At 39.7% G+C, this 18,523-nt stretch overlaps 1 protein-coding gene across 2 annotated transcripts in view; it reads left to right on the forward strand.

The window, feature by feature from the left end:
- Positions 1–18,523, forward strand: part of DOCK11 (dedicator of cytokinesis 11) — a 187,886-nt gene that overhangs the window by 26,057 nt on the left and 143,306 nt on the right. For both annotated transcript variants that reach the window (XM_045817499.1, XM_045817501.1), the window contains exon 2: positions 18,346–18,462. In XM_045817499.1, the coding sequence (XP_045673455.1) occupies positions 18,346–18,462 (117 nt within the window). The remainder of the gene's footprint in view (positions 1–18,345; positions 18,463–18,523) is intronic.

Raw genomic sequence — 18,523 nt, forward strand, 5'->3', positions numbered from 1 at the left:
GTTACCTCATTGAGAAGACCTCAGTTCTTCTTTCTTTTTTTTTTAGACTTTATTTATTTATTTTTAGAGAGAGGGTAAGAGAGGGAGAAAAACATCAATGTGTGGTTGCTTCTCATGTGGCCCCCACTGGGGACCTGGCCTGCAACCCAGTCATGTGCCCTGACTGGGAATCAAACTGGCGACCTTTTGCTTCGCAGCCTGCTTTCAATCCACTGAGCTACACCAGCCAGGGCTCAGTTCTTCTTTCTTTACTCATCGAAGGGAAGTCTAAAAAGAGATAGCCTCATACCTCTTTTTCCCTTCCTCATCTATACTTTGGGCTGTCTGCCTGGTCCCTAAACATTTTACCTGTATCTTCTTTTAAAAAAAAGAATTGATTAAAAACTTTTGTGTGTCAGAAGTCTCTATCAAGCCCTGGTTGGTATGTCTCAGTTGGTTGGGTGTTTTCCCACCTAGTGAAAGTTCACGGGTTGGATTCCCAGTCAGGATACATGCCTGAGTTGTGGGTTCAGTCCTCAGTTGGTGCATGTGCAAGAGGCAACCAATCGATGTTTCTTGATTGATGTTTCTAGATGGATGTTTCTCTCTCTCTTCTTCCCTCCCTCCCCCCTCTCTGAAAATAAATGAATAAAATGTTTTTTTAAAAGTAGTCACTATCAAGAGAAAGAAAAGGCAAAATGGGAGAAAGTATTTGCAAAATACCTGATACAGGATTAATAATTCAGAATATATGAACTACAACTCAGTTAAACAACTTCACTGAAAAATGGGAAAAGAACTTGAAGAGCTATTTCTCCAAAGAGGATATGCAAATGACCAATAAAACACTCAAAATTGCTAATCATTAGGTAAATGCAAATCAAAACCACAGTGAGATGCATCTTCACACCAGTTAGATTGTCTTTATTTAAAAAAATAGGAAAAATAGCCCTGGCTGGTGTAGCTCAGTGGATTGAGTGCTAGCCTGTGAAGCAGAGGGTTACTGGTTTGATTCCTAGTCAGGGCACATGTCTGGGTTGCTGGCCAGGTCTCTAGTAGGAGGTGCTTAAGAGGCAACCACACATTAATGTTTCCCTCTCTTCCTCCCTTTCCCTTTCTCTAAAAGCAAATAAATACAATAAAAAAAAACACAAAGTCGATCATGGTTTTTTGGATTATAACAGCAATACTAATACTAGAAAAACTTGGGGAAAAACAGAAAAGAAAAAATCACCCATAATTGTACCACTTTGGATACATGTTTTAATTTGACCACATTTATTTTCAATTACTCTCACCTTGTCGGTAAAATGACGGTCATTTTCTACTACTTCCTGAATAGCTGGTACAATAGCACCTACTCATTTCTCGTTGAAATGTTGGTGCTCACAAACAGAAACGAAATACGGTTCACCAAGTAGTGAAAACTATTCCTACCTGGTAGGCCTCCTGTTGCAAAGCTTTTCCTCAGCAGCACAATACTTCTCAGGCCATGACCACATTGTGGGAGCAGCTGCTGGGAAGAGCACATGGAACCAGGGTCAGCAGGCCTGGCTTTTAGCTACAGTTTGATGGAAAGTATATAAAAAGGCTTTCAGGTCTGGTCATTCTCATGCTACATGCTGAGCCCTGGAGTACCATCCCATTTAGCCACTGTTTAATCCCTCTTTCTACTTGGTATAACTCATCTCTTGCCTCCACTTTCAGTCAATTCTGTCCACTGACTACCTCAGGGCCTTGCAAAAGGAGCTCTGGCCACAGGTCCATGAGGGAGACAAAGATGCCCCCACAGCATCACTAGGAGCTGCCTCTGCATGTTTGCCTGAAGACCCACCTTGCTTACAGCCTGAAGGCAGCTGCCCTAAGGTTGTGGTGTTTACAAGAAAGGGCAAGCCTTTGAAGTGGCCACAGGCTGCAGCTTCTAGAGAAGATGCTACTACATTCCTGAATTCCAGGAAACTTGCTGGGCTAGGCCTGGATTGCCCCCTCAGAGAAACCTTCAATGATCATAGGGAAAGAGGAAAAGACTCAATGGTTTGGCAAGGAATGGGGCAACCTGATAGAGAAAGCTCATAAGCATTTCATTGTGCTCTGCCTTGAATTCTGGAAAGAGATTTATTTGCTTTCCTGCTTGAAAATGGGATATTATTTAAATGTGGCATGAAAATTGCACGGCAGAGAGTGGCTTTAGATGGCATGAAATCCTTCAGTTGACCCATCCTTTGCCTATATATATTTAAACCTCAGAACCAGTAATCCTGTTTTGCCAGAATTATCTTGATTGTGAAATATGTAAGCAGTGGTGGTGAAGTAATTACACTGATCTTTCTCCTTAAACACAGTGGAATTTCACATGCAAACAAGTGCTGTCCTTTGAATGGTTACCACTATAGGAGGCCACAGTTCCACCCTAATGTCATTGATCAAAAAACAGGGAATTTCCCACAGAATGTGGTAATGGGTCATGTAGATTCCCACAGCCTTTACTATACAGTCCCGTCTCGTATGTGTGTATGTATGTATGTATGTATGTATGTACGTATGCATTTGTTTTCAATTTTATTTATTTGTAGAGAGTGGAAGGGAGGAAGAAAAAGAGGGAGAGAAACATCAATGTGTGGTTGCCTCTCGTGCGCCCCCAACTGGGGACCTGGCCAGCAACCCAAGCATGTGCCCTGAGTAGGAATCGAACCAGCAACCCTTTGGTTTACAGGCCAGCCCTCAATCCGCTCAGCCACACCAGCCAGGACTATATTTATTTTTATCATTAGATGAGTATCTGCATTCTGATAGTAAAGGAAAACTATCATTGATTTTAAAAACCTGACTTCTAATGGTTTAACTGCATTTCTCTTTAGTCTACAGTGACATCTTTGTTGCTATCTGCCTTTCCCCCAGTTCAGTTGATAGAGAGGTCCAGTCATTTTAAGTTAAAAGCCTGTCTTCCTTAGGCTGGGGCTTCACATAGTCTATTGAAATCCTTGGTGTTTTTAAACATCTTATGTAAAAACTTGGAAAAGGATTTCCCTTTTATTGTGGAGTAGTATGTCATGAACACAGGAGATGCTCAATAAATATTTCATGGTGAATGTGTCTTGGATTTTTGAACAGTAGTCCCAAGTTCTTTGTACTGTGAAGTTTATCTTATATTACTTGGAACACTGTTACTATCAGAAATCTACAGTATGAATCCCATGTGAAAGGAGAAAAAAATAGAAAAGAGATGGAGGAACATTAAAATCATAACAGTAGTCATCTTTGGATGATGGGATTCTAAGTGACTTTTATTTTCCTTTCTAAATTTCTAGATTAAAAGTCCTTTTTTTCCACATCCGCGTAGAAGTTTCATTTTTCCAGTTCTTTTTTTAATTTAGTAAGTTTGACCTGTAACATTTTGTATGTTTAAGGTGTATAAGGAGCTACTTTGATGCAATTACATATTGTAATATGATAGCCAATGTAGTAATATTTATCACATTACATAATTATAGTACAGTGTTATTTTCTGTATTCATCATGGCGTGCATTAGATCTCTAAAGCTTATTTACTACTCATTACAAATTTGTACCCTTAAACACCATGACTATTATACCCATTCCCAGCCAAGAATTAAAATTTTTTCAGCGAACATATGATGCTTTTATAATAACACAAAAACCATTATATCTTACATAAAAATAACATAATTTGTTTATATGAAGTAAATAAGGCAGTAGGTCTTAAACTTTCTTGGGTCACACACTCCTTTGAAATTTTGGAATGCTCTGGTACCTTTTCCTACAAAGGCAAAATAATTAAATTTACATATAATTTCAGAATTTCACATCCCAGGTACCTCATCCAAGGATCAGCTAAGACCCCAGATTAGGAGTCATTTTAAGAATGTAGAGAGTGGCACCCAAAAAGGGGTTGGCTGCCAAATGCAGACGGAAGTAGAGTTATGTGTGTGCTGTTAACATCAGTGTGGGGGTAGCACAGGCCTCATATCAGTCTATGCCAATCAATCAGGGCGCCTTTGTAAGAGACTGGATTTTCCATTTGTAAAAGCACTAGCTAGTGTCCCTTTCTTTTGCAGGTCACAGGGAGCTAACCAGGTACAAGTAACAGCCTTGGGGGTGGGACTGAGAGCCCAGCTCAGCCTAGGATTAGCGTCTGTGTAAATGAAGGCCCTGACAGGATTTTCTCCAGCAGCTGCAAAGAAAAACAAGTGGGGTTGGGGTGGGATTTGATTCAGGGCTGGGGGGTGGCTGTAGATGTGGTTCAGAATGATAAAGGGTTAGAAAGAGAGGGCTAGTGGCCATGGTGTCCAGGTTGATTGAGAATGAAAGCATGACAGAAATGCACTGTCACACTGAAGGAATGGATTTATTTTAGTCTAGCTGGAGAATGTACTGGGGAGAAGGTGTAGAGATTGTTTTCTAGGAAAAGAATAGTTTTGTTCAGCCACATGTTCTAGGTAGAGGCCTGTGGAGGCTGGGTTCTAAGTATGTCTCACGGTGGCATTTGCAGTGGATGAGAGTTTGTTACCATTCCAAAATGCTTAGATCAGGGTTTGAGAGAGTGCTTCTTGCTAGAGTATTTGCAAGGGATTAGGATCAGCATTGCAAAATACTTAGACACCGGTGTGGGGGAGTGCTTCATGCTAGTGTTTTTAGGTGTATGTAACGGGAATACATTTTGGATTACTTTTAGGGGAAGAAGCAAGGAAATGTACTTTTGGGTACATTCAGTGTACAGAGTAAATGTGAGCTGGAGGGAGGGAAGGATGGGGAGAGAGGCTGTTTAGGAGAAAGTTTAGCAATTGGGAGGGAAATGGTTCCCAGCACAGACAGAGTTTTGCTTGAGTTACCAACTTTCTTCATTGTTTAATTTCAGTGCCCAACAAACATGATTTTCTACTTCCAGACACTTTACATTTTTTTCTTGTAGATGTGCCTGGTTCTATGAAAGTTTCATATATGACATTGTAAATTTACCAAAAGAGAAACTAATGGGTGATGATATGTGTTTTGAGAGTGTTTAATAGCAGGGCTCCTTTGGACTGCTACCCAGATGTTTATATTTTAGTGAGTATTTTGTAGATTGTGGTCATGTTGAACAATTGGGAGAGGCAGAAAATCTTAATGCTGAAGGTTAGAAAGATACTGACAGTGGACTTGTAGTTTGCTCATTCAGTCATTCAAAATAGAGTTTGGGAGAGGTGGAGACAGAGCAGTGAATAAGATCAAGGCTGCAATTATCGAACTTTTGTTCTAGCTGTAGGGGTGGGGAGAGGTAGAAAAGGAAATGGACAGGTAGTACACCTCAGCATTTTGTGGTAGAGCTGGGTGTGGGGAAGAAAGTACAGGTACTAGCTCTGGGTTTGAGGAGGCAAGTAGCAATGGGTAGGCAGGAGTGGCCATTTATACCTAGACAGATTAGCAGCTTATGGAGTCTTATAGTGGGGTGGGGGGAGAACTAGGCAGAAGTGTCAAGATCAGCAAAGATGACATAACAGGGCCCATCAGGAGATCTCTCCACTGTGGCTGAGCTGGAGATGGAGGCCAGATCTTAGAAGCCTTGAACAGTGAGCTTTTTTTCTGCAGGCTATGGGAGCCATTAAAGGGGTTTAAAACAAAGGAATACTGTGGTCCAACTTATGTTTCATCAGAACTTTAACCGTGTTACAATGGAATACTATACAGCAGAAAGAAAGAAGGAACCTCCTACCCTTCATGACAGCATGGATGGAACTGGAGAGCATTATGCTAAGTGAAATAAATAAGTCAGGCAGTGAAAGACAAATACCATATGATCTCACCTATAAGTGGAAACTAATCAACAAAACAAACAAGCCAGCAAAATAGAACCAGAGACATGGAAATTAGGAACTAACTGACAGTAACCAGAAGGGAGAGGGGAGGGGGGAGGGGGGAAGAGGATCACAGGAAAGAAGGGGAAGAGTGAAGTCAAGGAACATGTGTAAAGGACCCATGGGCAAAGGCAACAGGATGGGGGGTGAGGATTGGATGTGGGAGGTGAGGGCCTGTAGGGCAGGGAGAGTAAGGGGGAGAAATGGGGACAACTGTAATTGAACAATAAAAATTTTTTAAAAAGTTTAACAGTGTTGGATCAAATTAACTATTGAAAAGGTGTTGGGAATAAATTTAGTGCAGATTGGCAGCTAATCTTTTCACAATGAAATGGTCAAGCTAATTTAATCTCTGTCACACAAGGAAAATGCAAGTATTTCTCTCTTTCAAAGAAAGGCTCTTCATACACACATCTCTCACTTTATTTTCCTCAATAGTTTTGTATGCAGCTCTAATGTGTAGTTTTCCACAATTCAGAGTATTGCTCTTGGAAAATGTAGACAATGGGGCAAATTTTCAGCCTATGCTGTCATTTTATGGATTAATTTCCATTAGTGCTGACCTTTCTGGCTTTCTGTGCATAATAAATATGAATAAAACATCTGCTCATGTCAGTCCCGTGCTTAAAAACCTCTGCCGGCCCCCCCATTGCTTACACTAGGAAACAGTTCAAACTCATGGCCTCGGCATACTGGGGTCCTCCATAAACGTGCCTTTTCAGCATCTTGGTCATTTCTCCTTATTCTGTTCATCTTCAGAGTCCCTGAGCACATGCTGTTACTCTTCCATGCTGTTATGCTCTCCTCTTTGCCTGGAATGCCTTTATTCGCTTTGCCTGCCATGAGCAATTTTTATTCAGTTCTTCAAGGCTCAGTGCACCTGCTGCTTACTCTTTGAGCCTCCTTCACCAGTGGAATTAATCTCTCCCTTACCTGCATCCCCACAGCACTCTCTGTCTTCTGTGCTAACCCTTATACCATCATATTTTTTAAAGATTTTATTTATTTGTTTTTAGAGAGAGGGGAAATCGAACCACCGACCTTTTGATTCTCAATCCACTGAGCCACACCAGCCCAGGCCACAGATTATTCTTTTAAATGGTAGCTGTGGTGATAGGACGTTTGTCAATAGGGAGTAAATTGGCTTTGAAAAGGAAACAAAGGTTATAGACAGGGCAGCCATTTTTGTTAAAGGGAGAAGACGTATAAAAAAAGTTGAATAGCCAAGGGATGGTTACTCAAGAGATGTTAGTCTGATTTAACGCCCTTTCCTGTGAGTTGGGAGAGGCCAAGCTACAGGAGCTATAAAGCAGTGTGATCCTATAAAGCTGGATAATGTGGATAGGAAAGTGAGAGATGATTTCTGGATAAACAAGAGCCGGGGAAATAATTGAAATTTATTAAATAGGAGTATATTCTGAACTTGATTACATATGGCTAAAACATTTTGGTTTTTTTGCTGAAACATCTTGAGAGTGATGGTAGATCTGACACTGAGAGCAGTGGGCCGAGGGTACTTTAGGACCAGTAGGACAGTAAATATGTGCAGCATGGTCAGAACGGACTTTGACAGCCACCTGCTGTCTCACCTCACCAAAAGACAGCCTAGGAGAAGGTGTGCCTGCTTAATCATGAGTGGGTAGATAGGATAAACATGGATCAGGTCACCATATACGATACCAAGAACTGGGGCATCTCCCATTGTTTTAAAGAGGTTTTTCATAAAATCAAAGGAGCTATCCCTTGATTTTACTTTCAATAGCTTTTAGAATATATTATCTCATGAAGTAGTATAGGCTGAAAGTACTACCAGGTTCAAAAAAGGCACAGAGAATTTCAATTAATGGCTAGATCCAATATGTCCAATCATGGAAAATGAGAATATTTATAGAAAGATACATTTTTGATCCTTTCAAGGTTGATTTCAAAACAGGGCCAATTAGTTTTCTTCACTCTATTATCAACAGCAAATTAAAGGGATGGGTAGACCAGTGGTTGGATCCAATGTAGAAAATGATATGTGGCTGCTTTATAGATTACTGAGATTTTGTAGCTGAGGAGGTGTGTATTGTTGTGTGTCTTCAAATGGACACAAATAGGACTTTCAGTTTTTATGTTTTCATTGGGTGCAAGGAATCTAGCTAGCTAAATCCACATACCTGTAGGGCGTCAGTGCACTTTACATTTTGTTCTGCTTAAGAATGCAAAGTATGTTATGGTTCTGTTTATAAGATTCAGGAAAATGTCAATGAGATTTTTTTTGTTGTTGTTTGTTTATAGTGGGCACTAAGATCTAAGGCAGTTATAAATTTGTTGACACTCATACAACAAGTACAATCTAATTTCTACTTGCATGAATGAATTATCTGCAATAATTTTGTATGTCTCTGCGAACTTCAGAAATTCTTCGATTTGCTACAAAGAAAGTCATTATGTATAGCCAAGGCGCATTTTTTTCTATTTGTCAATAATGGTTTGCACGAGAATAGAAACAGTGTGCTTTTGTTTCCCCTGTTGGCTTTTTAAAAAATATTTTATTTAACCCTGGCTGGCGTAGCTCAGTGGATTGAGCACGGGCTGGGAACTAAAGTGCCCCACGTTCGATTCCCAGCCAAGGTACATTCCTGGGTTGCAGGCCATAACCCCCAGCAACCGCACATTGATGTCTGTCTGTCTGTCTCTCTCTCTCTCTCTGTCTCTCTCTGTCTGTCTGTCTCTCTCTCTCTCTCCCCCTCCCTTTCCTCCCTAAAAATGGATGAATAAAATCTTTAAAAAAATAAAATAAATAAAATCAGTAATTAAAAAAAGAATAAAAATATTTTGTTTATTTATTTGTAGAGAGAGGGGAAGGGAGGGAGAAAGAGAGGGACGGAAACATCAGTGTGTGTTGCCTCTCACACGCCCCCAACTGGGGACCTGGCCTGCAACCCAGGCATGTGCCCTGACTGGGAATCGAACTGGCAACTTGTCAGTTCACAGGCTGATATTCAATCCATTGAGACATACCACCCACAGCAGTGTTCTTCTATTCTTAAAAAGGTGCTTTGTCATTTTCTGAATATGTTCAAGACTTTCTTTTCCTTTCTGTGTTATCTTTGATTCGTTTAAATGCTTATTAGCCCAGAGTGAACACAAAAGGTCTGGAATGATTGAATTCAAATCAATTCTCCTACCTGTCAGCCAGCATTTGAGTAAAGTTACAAGTATTGCTTAAAATGAAGTTTTGGGGTATAGAGTTCATCACAATTTTATTTATTGTTTAGTAGATAATCTAGGCTATTTGCATAATATTTGAGTTTGCTGTGAAAAGTACTTGTTAACTGAGTTGAAACTAATATAGTATGTATACAGACTTGTTTATTTCATAACTTTTAAAAATTAAGTCTGTTGTAGGTTTTGAAAAATATTCTTTCAGTTTATAAAAATAGCTAAGTAGACTAGGAAAAGGTAAGTAATTTGGCATTTAAAAAGATTTGCTCCCTATGCAAAAACTCTGAAGAGGAAAAAAAAAGGTTTCATTTTTTTCTCAGTGTTTCCATGTTAGATTTAAATCTCATTTTGGTGATTCTTAACAACAGTAAGTTGTTCCTAAATTAAACCTGGGATCTGAAAATTAATTATGAAAGCCTTAACAATGACTTTTCCCTCTCTCCTTATGTGTTGCCAATGTTTGTATTACTCCACTGCTTATCCCTCATGAGCCACAAAAACTTCTGGCTTTGTAGTTCTCACATCTCCCCTTCCAGGTTCTGTGGAGAGTACCGAGATGGATTAGACGTAGTCTGCTGACAATATTTTACTGCTTTTTTTTTTTTTGTAATTTGATTCTTACCCACTTGAAGTCGAATCTGCCAGCTCCTTCCCCCAAAGTAAAAGATCTAAGGTGCTAATCCCTAGTCATTGATAGCAAATGCTAAACCCTAAGTAACATCTTAGAAATGCAAAACTCCTTATCCAGTGACATTAGAAGCTGTATAAGCCAGCTTCACATCTTCAGGCCGATGAGAAAACAAGATCTCAGGTTAAAATGATAGGCTAGTTTGAGGAAGCTTTAGCAAATCCTAAAATGCAAAGTCCCTTCAAAGAAATGAAACACAGTAGGATCAAAGGTGGGGAAATTCTGATTTTTAAGTTCAGTGTACACAGGTTTATGTGTATCATGGTTAAGGGCACTGACTCTGGAGTCCATCAGATACAGGTTTGAATCCCACCTCCACTAATGTGTAACATTAGATCTGCCTGAGCCTCAATTTCCTCATCTGCAAAATGAGCATAATAATCTCCCTTGTGGGGGTTTTGAAAGAATTAAGCGAGATAATAAATACAAAATGCTTAACTTGGTATAATGTAAAGGGTAGAGAAAGCACAAGGCACACTATTTGTCCCTCCACATGATGACAGTCCCTGTAAGGAGACTAATGAGCAAACTACCCACAAAGCAGTTCTGTGCTATATATGAGTAAGTTCCACAATAGTCAGTAAAGAAAATAAAGACTGTAGGAGAGAGAGATTGGTGGCAGTTGGGCTACCAGAGGAAGAATATAAACCAGAGTGTGGATTAGGAATAAGCATAACCCAATGGTCTCATGAAGTATGAGTTTTCTCCTTAGTTAACTTTAAGAAAGGTCATCATTTTGAATGAAATTTGTATGTGGGTTTTTGTGCCAAGATTTGCCCTGATAAACAATCTTCATTAAAACCTATTCATGTTATTTTTGCTAAGTTGTGTTGTTCTAATTAAAAAGATGGCTTTTCCTCCACTAGCAGCATCATCAGGTTATATTAATTCAAGGCTTCTTCGGTACTTGGGGTTCCTACTGGGAAAGAGGGAAAGAAATGAGCTGGTGAAGGTAATCATATAATTTAGAAAAGAAAGGGTCGTATCAAAGTCAAATACTGTTTGAACATTATGAAAAAAGTCCCATATAGTTACGGTTTGTTGCCAAGCTGTGTGGGGTCCTTCTCAAGAAATGCCTAGTCTGCAGTTGTGACATTTCTCATTATGTTAGTCAGAGCACAACTTCTGCTGCGGCTCACCCTCCTGCACCACTCTCCACAGTTATCTAGTCTCTGATCTCATGGAGTTTTTCAATAAAGGTAGAAGACAAAATGAAATGGTCAGGGACCACATATACTCATACTGGGAAGTTCTTCTGATTGATATGGATGTGCATAGATGGGCCCGCACACTTAGCATGCTAAAGCACTTGTGCATTCACTTTGTTGGAACAAGATGTCGCTGTGAGAGAGTATGACAAATCACGGAAGCAAAGTGAGGCTTTAAGTTATTATACCTTCGGTGAGCAACTTGACTGTCTTGAGTTTATTTTCCTCTTCACTAGACAACTTTTCAAGGGTAGAGTCTGATTCTTTTTCATCTCTGCATTAACAGGCACCAACACAGGGCTTGGACCTTAGTAGGAACTTGATAAATTTGCCTTACACCAAAGTTACTTTCTTTTGTGCTTTGCCGGAAATTACATGCCTCCGGTGGCCATTTTGAGTGTGAAGTGTTATTTTAAGATAACTCTGGTGGAGGAAGTGCTCCAAATTGTGCTACGCATGTCTGAAACAAAACAGGAGCTGAATCCCCAGAGGATCTGGGGAAATCCCCAAGGAAGGGAGGTGGAAGAGTGATGGGAAGAAGAGACTCCCTGAGTAACCCCCTCTTTTTGAGCATATTACTTCTCTCCTAAGATTGTTATTTTCAGCAATGATAGGTTCAGGTGCCACTGAAACTGTAGTCTGACAGCAATACTGTGAAAATGAGCTCCTAAGTTTTGGGCTAAATAATTCTCTTTCTTAAACCAGCTGTTGCTGTGCTCCTTCTTGCACTAGAATTTAATTTGGTAAATTGGGCAGTGATGGTGGTGGTCATGCAGAGAGATTTTTGAGTTGGCTTCTGCACCACTGCTAAATGTTCTGTGTGCTTGGTCTCCCTCCCAGTGTGTTACAGGAGGGGTTCTGTGAAGCCAGTGTTCACTTTAGACTTGCAGAAGATACATTGTAAGAATTCTTAAGGAGAACTTGTTCCTAAAATAAAAGATCTACCAATAAACTAATGACCTTTGGTGAAATATCTAAGCAAAAGTAACCCAGACTTATTTTGCATTCTTGATAGAGAAATATCACACAATTATTGCTTTTTAAATGAAATTAAAAATATATGGTTAATTTTTTGATGATCCCATAAATAGGCTTGCTAGTCATGTGTATTTTTAAATAGATGGGTGGATATCTACTTGGCACATACATACTTACCTATTTATTTTAAGACTACGACTTGGTTTCATAGTTGTTCAGGATGCACAAGAACCACCGCAAAATCATTAAATCTAAGTACTTGATGCTGCTAGTAACTCCTAGTTTAGATCCTTGTTTCCTCTCCTGTGGACCAAGGAACAGACTATAACGGAATCTGTACTGATAAGTTTCCTTTTTCAGTGTCTGCCCTTTCATTCTATGTTAGAAATCAGAAAGTTACTTCAATTTGTGGAATCGTGTTTTAGGGTTTACACATGGAGGAAGTCCACTGAGATTTGGCCTGAGCAAGCCTGGAAGAGTGCAGAGTGCACTGCATTCCAAACTGTAGTACAGAGATGACATTTTAAATTTCATTTTATTAGAGATTAGGAAAACTGAAGTATTTTCTTTTATGGGAATGATATAAGCTTACTGTTTTGATAAATGTATTTCAATGAAGAAGAGATTTGCTGTGAAGAAAATATGAAATAGTATGACACTGCAGAAGATGTGCCAACATTTTTGAAGATTGTACATGAATAAGTCGGGTTTGGTAAATACTCCTAAGAAAAGAAAGAAAATCAGAAGTCGGAAGACCTGAATTTGAATCCTGGTTTTGCTACTAAATGTAGACACAGCTGATCGTAAACCTCTCAGCTAGTTTGTTCATGGATAAGTTGAAATGATAGTATTTTCCTTCTCTACTGGAATGTTTTTTGTGTGAACGAGAAAGAAGAGCGTATATTGAAAGTTTTTTTTGGCGATTCACTCTTTAAATTTCATTTTTCAATTACAGTTGACCTTCAGTATTATTTTATATTAGTTTCAGGTATACAGCATAGTGGTTAGACAATTACATGAAAGTGTTTTAAACAATATTTTATTTATTTATTTTTAGAGAGAGGGGAAGGGAAGGAGAGAGGGAGAGAAACATCAATGTGTGGTGCCTCTTGCGCGCCCCCAACTGGGGACCTGGCCCTCAACCCAAGCAAGTGCCCTGACTGGGAATTGAACCAGTGACCCTTTGGTTCACAGGCCAGCACTCAATCCACTGAGCCACATCAGTCATGGCCAAAAGGATTTTTTTAAGACTTGAAAGTGATCTTCTAGTTAACAACAACAATAAACCTGAATAATATTACTAGCAAGTTACTGCAAGAGAGATTAGGATATCAGTGAATGCAAACTTTCAAAGGCAAATTGTTCCCCCCACCCATGGTGCAAACTGAGTAGGTTCCAAATTTTGGTTGACGGCTCTCTTGTCACTATATAGGAAGAGAGAATTCTGAAATATGTGCTTGCTTCTGTCCAGATTGCATAAAAATGCTTTTGCGTTTTACTTAATGTTGCTACAGAACTGTATAGCAGTGCACACACAGGAGGGACTTGCTATTTTTTGAGGGTTTATAAAGTACCATGTATTACAAGATCATTTTCTTGAGTTGTGAAAAAGCACCTTTTAGGCCAGTCTGTGCACAGAGTGGCAGGAAGGGAAAACCTGAGAGAATGACCCTTTTTGTGTGTGGTAGAAGTTTTATTTACAGTAACCCTAATAATAAGTCTAACAATAAAATGATAAATAAGAAAGTGAGATAAGGGATATGTTCTAGACCGAAGGGCAGGTTCACCATTAAATCGTAATTCGAAAAGTCAGAGATTTTCCTTGCTTGGATACCAATAGAGTTATAAGAATCCTACTGCAAGGAAAATGTAGGGGTCAGTTCTTTGAGACTGACTCCTACTGTAGCCTCTCCCACTGCTAGTTTGAATTCTGCTTTTAATGCCTGGGAAAGGGGTGGAGTTAAAAATGGGGATTGGATGCAGGGGTAGGGTGAGGATGTTGGTGGCTCAGCCCCTCCTGTTTTTCATCTTTAAAGATGAAGTCGGATTCATAGGCCTACATCTTCTATTAGGGAAGTTTTGTTGGACCCAGAATAGCCACCTCAACCTTTTCGGCAGCTGAGCCCTGACAAAGGAAGTATAGATGAAGACCCAGAATGCTCAGTTTAATCAGTTTTAAATGAAACATGAAACCTTGTATTCTATAACATGAATATGTGGCTTTCAAAACATGGGGGAACTGTGAGTTTCATTTTTAGAAGGCATGTACTGTGCATTTAAAGAAGTGATTTCATTTTGACATAATGCTTTTCCATGTTGTGAGCTACATTACAAGCGGAAGGAATATTTTGTTTTCTTTTTCAAAGTTTCTTGGAGAAGGTACCTGTGAAATTATTGTATGGAGAGATTAACAGATGATAATTCAACAGGTTAAACATTGAAATTTGAGGACTGTTTTTGCAATAGGTATTAGGAGGATGGTTGGCACCAAAGGCAAGACTTTGAAATTATTTCCAGTGCCTAAGGCTTGCTTTCTTAGATGGGGCTTTATTCATTTAACTTCTCTGAGAAATTGATCACAGACTTTGAGTGTTAGAGCTGGAAGCTGCAGTCACAGTTTACTTTCACTTGGGTCCATGAAAATATGGTACATGTAGGACAATGTGGTCTAATTTTTCTATTAGAAAATCTCTACTGGATTGGGAGTAAAAAGGAGAAAACTGTATTTGACCAATGATTAAAAAAAAATCTCTGAGGTCCCCAAACAGGATTTTTTTTCTATTTTGACTAATTTTTCATGAGTACTCACAAACATGATAGGGGTGATGTGCTTGATTTGACTCATGGTTCTACAAATCCAAATTTAGGACATGAAATAAAGTATATATTTGTTAGGATATTTTCCCCAGCTTTTTCAAGTATAATTGAAAAATAAAAAGTGTACATATTTAAAGTATACAGTGTGATTTAATATAAATACACATTGTAAAATGATTACCACAGTCAACACATACATCACGGCACATAGTTACCTTTGTTGTGTGTATGGTGAAAACTTTTAAGATGTACTCTCTTGGCAACGTAAAAGTATACTGTAGTCACTGTGCTGTACATTCGATCCTCAGAACTTACTCATCTTACAAGTGAAAGTCTTTGAACAGCATCTCTCCATTTTCCATCGCTCTGCCCCTGTCAACTGCCATTCTACTTTTTTTAGATTCCATATATAAGTGATGTTACTAGACAGGGATCTGGCCCTGAGTGGGTCTGTCCAGGGCCAGTAGGTGTAGTGTGTGGGTTCTTGACTTTGTGCAGGAAAGATTTCAAAACACCAGGCCAGGTGACTATAAGGGTATGTTTATTAGAGCTGGAGACAGTGAAACAAGGAAGGGCTCAGCACAGAAGCAACAGGAGAGCCCAGGTGGGGCTGCCTTAGCTCACTGGGACAAGCTTGTGTGGGGTCTCTTACAGTTAAGGAGATGCATGCTTGTGGGGGAAGAAGGGGAAGGGAATGATACTGGCTGCTCCCCAGAAGGAGAGCACTGGGTCCTGTGTCTTGAACTTTTCTCTCTCTTGCAGGCAGGAACCTTAGGGGAGCTCTCAGGGGAGGGTCTCAGAATAATATCCAGTAGCTCTCCAGGTGTGCCCTTTCAGGGTCATGGTCTCCACTGATTGGTCAGTGCCAGGGCAGGGGGTTATTAGTCAGTGCAGCTGGTTCTGGCATCACCCACCTGGTTTTGATGCTTTTCTGGGTCTGGAGCTGAAATACAACTGAGGCCTAGATGTTATCTCTAGAAGGTGACCTTCTGTATCTGCCTGTATATTGCCCTGTCAGTTTGCTCAGCCATCTGACTCAGTTTCCCTATTCCACTTGTTCTGGCTTACTGGCCTGTCTCAGTGGTAGCATATAGTATTTGTCTTTCTCTGTCTAGCTTATTTCCTTTAGCATAAAGCCTTCTGGATTTACCAGCATTGTAACAAATGGCAGGACTTCATTCTCATGGCTGAATAATATTCCATTGTGTGTGTGAGAGACATTTTGTTTATCCATTCATCTGTAGATGGACACTTAAGTTGTTTCCATGTCTTGGCTATTGTGAATAGGGCTGTAATGATCATGGGAGTGCAGATAATATTTTTGAGATAGTGATTTTGTTTTCTTTGGATATAGGCCCAGAAGTGGGATTGCTGGATCATATGGTAGTTCTATTTTTAGTTTCTGGAAGAACTTCCATACTGTTTTTGTTAGAGTCTTTTAGACTTGTTGAACACTGATTATCACTGGTTAGAGTGGTACACTCCAATCTTTCTATGTCAACTTAGAGAGAAAGTTCTGAGATGCCCTTCATATATGTGATATAGCTATGACTTAACTGGGAATCAAGTTATAAAAACCGTTTGAAAAGATTATGTGGGTACTTTGTACTGCAGACTGCCTCAGATACTGTGTACACAAATGTAAATATAACCCCTAATCCATAATGATAACTTTCATTTTTTGAATATATCTTTTTGAGTTTTATCTTTATTGTGTTTTTTCTATTACCATTTATTCCCCTTATTCTCCTTTTGCTCCCAGTATTAAGTTTTAATATATGTTAAATTCACTCAGTATGATGTCTTAATTTATCTTAAATTTAAGTTTTCTTTATATAGTTTGTATTATAAATGCTTTAAAAAGATTTTATTTATTTTTACTGAGAGGGGAAGGGAGGGAGAGAGATATCAATGTGTGATTTCCTCTCATGTGCCCCCTACTGGGGGGACCTGGCCTGCAACCCAGACATGTGCCCTGGCTGGGAATTGAACTGGTGACCCTTTGGTTTGTAGGCCCCTGCTCAATCCACCGAGCTACACCAGTCAGGGCAGTATTATAAAATTTTTAAGGAAAGTAATTTAATTCAAGTACAATGTTACTGAAAATCGCTAATATATCCACCTTGGTTTAGCTTACTGTATTTATTTTATTTTATTTATTTATTTTTAGAGAGGGAAGGGAGGGAGAAAGAGAGAGAGAGAAACATTAATGTGTGGTCACTGGGGGCCGTGGCCTGCAACCCAGGTATGTGCCCTGACTGGGAATCGAACCTGCAATGCTTTGGTTTGCAGCCTGCACTCAATCCACTGAGCTATGCCAGCCAGGGCCAGCTTACTGTATTGAGACATGGCTCTGATTGAATCTGAATATCTCAAAGTTCATTGAAAAATTAGTGAATGTTTGAGGTGCTGGGATTATGACAGTGAGCTAATAAAGGAGAATCCCTGTTCTTAGATAGGCAGAGAGATAAAATAGATGGTATATCACATCATGGCGTGTTCAGAGAAGGAAAAGATGATAGGAAGGGGAGGAAAAGTTGCCAGAAGTAGAAAGAACAGCACATCTACAAGATTTGAATTCTAGCTCTGAAGGTGGGCAAGGTACTTTACTGGAATTGATTTCAGGATTTCCTCATCTGTAAAATGAGGACAAAGATTAAACCTCTTTCATAGTGTTATTATGAGTATAACATGAGACAATATAGAGAAAGCACTTGGCATGGTGCCTGGCATATACAAAGGGCTCAGTAAATGCTGTTAGCAGTCTTACTAATAAATCATATTCTAGATTTTTCAGAGTCACTGGCCTGGCTCTTTGTAACATTACATTTAGGCTAGGGCCCCACTATCAGTGGTCAGGTTACTGGGAAGTTCAACAGGGATCCACCAACTTTGCCACCTGGAACTCACCCTTTTCTACCCTGACCACTGGATCAAGCATCTGTAGTGCCTGTGCTTGCCCCAGCTATGCTGGAACTTTGATACACCCTTTTAGACAGCGTGCCTGTTACAGAGTAGGCACATGGGTGCTGAAACTTCCTCCCCTTCAGTTACCCAATGAATAATGAATGTTCAGGGAATATCAACTGCTAGGCTTCCAAATATACCACTTAAAATTTTTTTTAAGATTTTATTTACTTATTTTCAGAGAGAGGGGAAGGGAGGGAGAAAGAGAGAGAGAGAAACATCAATGTGTGGTTGCCTCTTGCACACCCCCTACTGGGGACCCGGCCCACAACCCAGGCATGTGCCCTGTCTGGGAGTCCAGGTGACCTTTTGGGAGGCTGGTACTCAGTCCACTGAGCCACACCATCCAGGACGAAATATACCATTTTTTGTTTTACTTTAAAATTTAGTAAATCTGTAGAAGATACATGGATAAGCAGAGTACAGTGCCATCTCTCCAGAATTCTTGCCTTTAGCAGAGAGGTCTGTGTGTGTGTGCTTGGTGTGTATTTAGTTATGGAGAATATTTCTCTTGAGAAGTGTCTCTTTTAAGTGCTTATTATCATCTGTTATCCCTTCTTTTGTGAAACAGTGTGTCTTTAGCACATGGGGAGAAACTTACCTTTTATGAGTTTGACTGTATTAACTGTTTTTGTCTCTCATTAAGGAGAAGACTAAAGTTGTTGAGCCTTTGGACTATGAGAATGTTATCACCCAAAGAAAAACCCAGATTTACAGCGACCCTCTCAGAGACTTGCTTATGTTTCCAATGGAAGATATATCTGTGAGTTCATAAGCCCCTTTTTAAAGAAAAAACCCTGCATTTGCCAAGCCAGTTCTTAAAG

This window comes from Phyllostomus hastatus, unplaced genomic scaffold, assembly GCF_019186645.2.
Source record: "Phyllostomus hastatus isolate PE091 unplaced genomic scaffold, TTU_PhHast_1.1 phas_scaffold_28, whole genome shotgun sequence".
Taxonomy (NCBI): Eukaryota; Metazoa; Chordata; class Mammalia; order Chiroptera; family Phyllostomidae; genus Phyllostomus; species Phyllostomus hastatus.